Below are 5,000 nucleotides of genomic sequence, written 5' to 3' on the forward strand. Positions count from 1 at the left end.
TTCATGTTCTTTCGAGGAAAAGAAACATTCTCTGCTCTGACTTTTCCTAACTTTATGAAATATTAATTAATATCACTCGGTTATCGCGAGCGCTTGTGATATCACGATATTTCCATTCGCGATGTCTCGATATATTGTGCAGCCTTAATTCTGTTTAACACTTTAACTAAAGCGAGGTTTATTTCACTGTTTATACGATCGTTATGAATAACTACGCAGCGTAATAACACCGTAACTCCAGCGTTATGTATCTTTATTACAGATTAGCGTGAGTCTGAGTTTACCACGTGCCAGGTTTATGCAGGTTTATGAGATAGAGAAAGAGTCATGAAGGGCTTATGTAGGTGGAACGTAGCCCTGTGAACACCAGCGTAATAACTCTATATATTAGATTATAACTGGTATTATAAACGTATTTACTCCTCTGGCTGAGTGACAGAATCACTGCTGAACCTCAGCATGGAATAAAACTGCTGATGTTGGACATTTTCACTGATCTGAAATCTGAGATCTAACCAGAATGATGCAAACCTTCAGGCTGTTAAAGGAGGAAGTGCAATAAACATAAAACCCTTTCCACACACAGTCACCTGATTATCACGTGACATGCTTCATTTATAAGCCTTAATTTACATCATATATAAATCTAAATATATAAATATATATACATTTTAGTCAAATTTAGTAAAACATATTAGTAAAATGAGTGTTTTGCAATGCAGATGATTCACATGATGTCACTGACGTGAATGCAAGCTAAGCATTTATTATACAGCAGATGCATTTTGGGTAATTAATATAAATAAAATGTAATATAGCTCTATTGATCCTGCCGCACGCGCACATGATTAAGAGTGTATGTAATTAAGGAAATAAATCATGTCTATTTATTAGAAATATAAACTGTACTCCTAATATAAACCTGTTTATTGCAGTATTGATGTACAGGATGTTGACAGCTCGCGCACACACACATTTAATCCACACACTATCAATTATAAATGTAGTGTTTTACAGTTTAAATGTTTATTATTAGTAGGAATAAGACTGACATTACTCTCTTACCCTTCGATGCTCGGCGTATTTTCGCTCTAAAATAAGAATAAACTCAGATGGGCGTTTAGTTCTGTCTTTCTTCCCTGGTTTTTTTTCGGTTTCCTGCTGAAATCACCCTCCAACGAGGCAGAAATTGCGTCATCGCGTAACGTCGCGTCAGCGTAAGCACGCTTTCGAAATGCATTGTGGGAAATGTAGTGTGGAAAACCGCTAGCAAAAAAAAACCATACACGGCTTTGCTAAAAATAAAACATTATACATTTATGGTACATACACATGTTGTGTACTGTATGATTCTCTCTCTCTCTCTCTCTCTCACACACACACACACACATTGTATTATTTACTTTTTAATTTTAATAGAAACCACCTGTGGTAATGTTCAGTAGCTATCCACTAACATGCTGAATAAAAACAAAAATAAACACTAAACTTAAGTGCACTTTTTAAGTTCATAAACCACAAGAGCAAGAGGTTCTGACTGCGCAGCTGCAGCTAAACCCTGCTAACACTCCGCAACGGGCTAATCCCAACATTTCACTAATAATTACATGAAAAACACTGAGGAACGGAGATGATTAGCCAAGACATGATGGAGAGACGTGATGATGGAGAGACGTGATGTAGAGACGTGATGATGGAGAAACGTGATGATGGAGAGACGTGATGATGGAGAGACGTGATGTAGAGACGTGATGATGGAGAAACGTGATGGCAAGACGTGGTGATGGAGAGACGTGATGATGGAGAGACGTGATGGCGAGACGTGATGGCGAGATGTGATGATGGAGAGACGTGATGATCGAGAGACGATGGAGAGACGTGATGAAGGAGAGACGTGATGATGGAGAGACGTGATGGAGAGACACGATGGAGAGATGTGGTGATGGAGAGACGTGATGTAGGAGAGACGTGATGTAGGAGAGACGTGATGAAGGAGAGACGTGATGATGGAGAGACGTGATGAAGGAGAGACGTGATGGAGAGACATGATGGAGAGATGTGGTGATGGAGAGACGTGATGAAGGAGAGACGTGATGAAGGAGAGACGTGATGATGGAGAGACACGATGTAGGAGAGACACGATGAAGGAGAGACGTGATGATGGAGAGACACGATGGCGCGATGTGGTGATGGAGAGACGTGATGATGGAGAGACACGATGGAGAGATGTGGTGATGGAGAGACGTGATGTAGGAGAGACGTGATAATGTTTGAGGATTTTCAGTGAGCCTATTAGCAACACCCAAACATACATTACGTAACTTGCTACATTTGTGATAAAGGAAACATCACACAGCTTTGATTTTTATCTGAAATGTTTAATATAATTTTCACAAATCTTTGTTGTCACTTTTAAAAATGGTGGATGAAATAAAAAAGAAGAACAAAACAGCTTTTAAACCACAGAAATTTCTCACAGAGACCGAGCGGAAAAAGCTACATGCGCCCAGTTTAGTCTTCGCTAATACAACCAGTTAGCTAATGTTAGCTAGCTTGCTAACAAACATGGCTACTGGTTTTACTTACACAATATAACAGTTAGATTAATATTAGTTAGCTTGCTAGTGAAATTGGCTAGCTAATACTAAAAAACAACTCAAACTGCTGTGAGGTAACATTAGCTAACTAGTAAGCTAACTAGATTACGTGATACTGTAGCTAGCGTTTACTTTTATTTCTTCATCTCAGTGTAGAGCTTTGTGGAAAAAAAAATTATTTACAAAATATAATAATATAGCGGCTAGTCAGCGTGTGAAGGTGGCGCTGCATTAACGTCAGTTTTACTAGTTTTGCTAACATTAGCGTTACCTCTCCAGCAGTAGCTTTGTGATATCATGTCGCTAACCAGGTTTACTAGCAAACTCGCTAGCGTTAGGGAAAACTATTGTGGTTTGTGATTGGCTAAAAAAATGGAACCTAAGCTCCGCCCCTGTTGATCCTGTAACTCAGTAACATTAAGGAGTGTCGTGACCTTAACAAGTTTCATAATTATAAAATAAAAAGTCCATTTGCTTTGAAGTGCGTTTACAGACTGTAAAAAAAATAAATAAGAGTTTATCTATTTATTTCAGGACGTCACAAAATGGCGCAGAGTTTGGACGTGTGTCTGAGGCTCCTGTAGGCCTTTAGCCGCTCCTTCTTCGCCGGGTTAGCCTCGCCGGCGCGGCGCGTGACGAGCGGCATGCTCTCGAGGGCGCGGCATCGGTGTGCGCGGTGCAGCAGGATGCGGTAGACGCCGGTGACCGAGCTCCTGCAGTCTTTGCCCTGGTTGTTGCGGATGTGTTCGGTGGTGATGCCGAGCGCCTGCAGCCCGTTCCTCACCTCGCACTCGTCCTCCTCCAGATCCTCCGCCTCCGCCAGGTACAGCGGGTCCAGCTTAAACGGCTCCGTGGCTTTGGGGAAGTCGATGTTCTCCAGCCACTCGCTGCTCATCATCTGCTCCAGGCTGCAGCGCTCGGACGGCTGCGGCTGCAGGATGCCGTGGATCAGACGCCGGCACGGCTCGGGAACCCACTCCGGCACCGAGAACGCTCCGTCCAGGATGCAGCGCTTCAGCTTAGCCACGGTGTCGGCGCGGAACGGCATAGTGCCCGACACCATGAAGAACAGCATCACGCCCAGGGCCCAGATGTCCACGTACACACCCACGTAGCGCTCGTCACGGAACAGCTCGGGCGCCGCGTACGGCGGAGAACCGCACAGCGTGCTGAGGGTCTCGTCACGCCGGCTCACCGTGCTGAAACCGAAATCGCCCACCTGTAGAGTATCACGCAAAAATAAACTCTCAGCACTGTTCATCGTCTTCAAGCTACGAGGCTCATACAGTCAATTAGCAGCACAGCTTAGCTAGCTAGCTAGTGTCCTGAGCAGATGTAGTTATTGCTAGCTTGTATCGCTAGCTTGTATCAGAGACACTGCAATGCTAATTGTGAATATATTCTGTTTGTAAGAAACAGATAGTGTTGAATATTAATAAATCTCGCACCTTCACACACGTGCTGCAGGAGAAGAAGACGTTTTCAGCTTTCAGGTCACGGTGGATGATGTTGTTGTCGTGCTGCAGGAGCAAGAAGACATGTTTAGAATTCTTTACAAGTGTTCTGAGATGAAAAAAAGTACTTCAGTGTGTTGGGGAGACTGTAGGGGGCGCTAACCGCTAACCGCTAATGCGTGTGTTAAATGCAAAAAAACCTGTTGCTCCTCTTTTTATTTTAAACAACTTTTATTATTATTATCGGTGTTATTATTATTATCATTATACTTCTGTGTCAGAATCATGGATATTATGAATCTTCTCGGGTTCAGAAACGAGTCACCATGGCAACATAGATACACAGAGCGCTACGATAGCTAGCAGTTAGCGTAATCGCTGCCTCTAACTGTGGAAGCTGATCCTGTTGTTTCGCTGAATTACTTGAGGAGTCATTTTTAAATGGAAGTGAATCATTTCAGGAGTCATTTACAAATTAAACTGAATCACTCAAGGAGTCATTTTTAAATGGAAGTGAGTCACTTCAGGAGTCATTTACAAATTAAACTGAATCACTTGAGGAGTCATTTTTAAATGGATCTGAATCACGTCAGGAGAATTAAATTGAATCACTTGAGGAGTTGTTTATAAAATAAATGGAAGTGAATTAATTTAAGTCATTTACAAATAAAATTCATTTGTTTTTTATAACAGAACATCACACTTTCGATTCAGAGCTTCCAGAAAATTCTGAGAAAATTCCAAGAAAATCAGAAAACAATGTGAAGTGGGCGTGGCTTAGCTTTTTTTCTGGCAGTAATATGATATCTAGCTTAAAAATAGTAAAATACAGGTTAATAACTTGTAGCGAGCCATGTATTGTACGTTGCCATAGCAACAGCTAATCTCAGCTAACGCGAGTCACCAGCGCTGACGTTAGACATCGTGACTCGCCATGTGTTTGACGGCG

The 5,000-nt window shown here is 42.1% G+C and overlaps 2 protein-coding genes across 2 annotated transcripts in view; both read right to left on the reverse strand.

The window, feature by feature from the left end:
• creb3l3l (cAMP responsive element binding protein 3-like 3 like) overlaps nt 1–1,206 on the reverse strand; it is an 8,661-nt gene extending 7,455 nt beyond the window's left edge. The window contains exon 1 of the mRNA XM_053236467.1: nt 1,066–1,206. The gene's annotated coding sequence lies outside the window, so the exon portion shown is untranslated. The remainder of the gene's footprint in view (nt 1–1,065) is intronic.
• A 1,077-nt stretch (nt 1,207–2,283) lies between these two features.
• Nucleotides 2,284–5,000, reverse strand: part of nim1ka (NIM1 serine/threonine protein kinase a) — a 9,457-nt gene continuing 6,740 nt past the window's right edge. The window contains exons 4-6 of the mRNA XM_034306395.2: nt 4,985–5,000; nt 4,046–4,117; nt 2,284–3,816 (exon numbers count right to left, since the gene is read on the reverse strand). The exon at nt 4,985–5,000 is cut by the window's right edge and continues 253 nt beyond it. Of these exons, the coding sequence (XP_034162286.2) occupies nt 3,136–3,816; nt 4,046–4,117; nt 4,985–5,000 (769 nt within the window). The 3' untranslated portion in view covers nt 2,284–3,135. The remainder of the gene's footprint in view (nt 3,817–4,045; nt 4,118–4,984) is intronic.

The sequence above is a fragment of the Pangasianodon hypophthalmus genome, chromosome 8, assembly GCF_027358585.1.
Source record: "Pangasianodon hypophthalmus isolate fPanHyp1 chromosome 8, fPanHyp1.pri, whole genome shotgun sequence".
Classification (NCBI taxonomy): Eukaryota; Metazoa; Chordata; class Actinopteri; order Siluriformes; family Pangasiidae; genus Pangasianodon; species Pangasianodon hypophthalmus.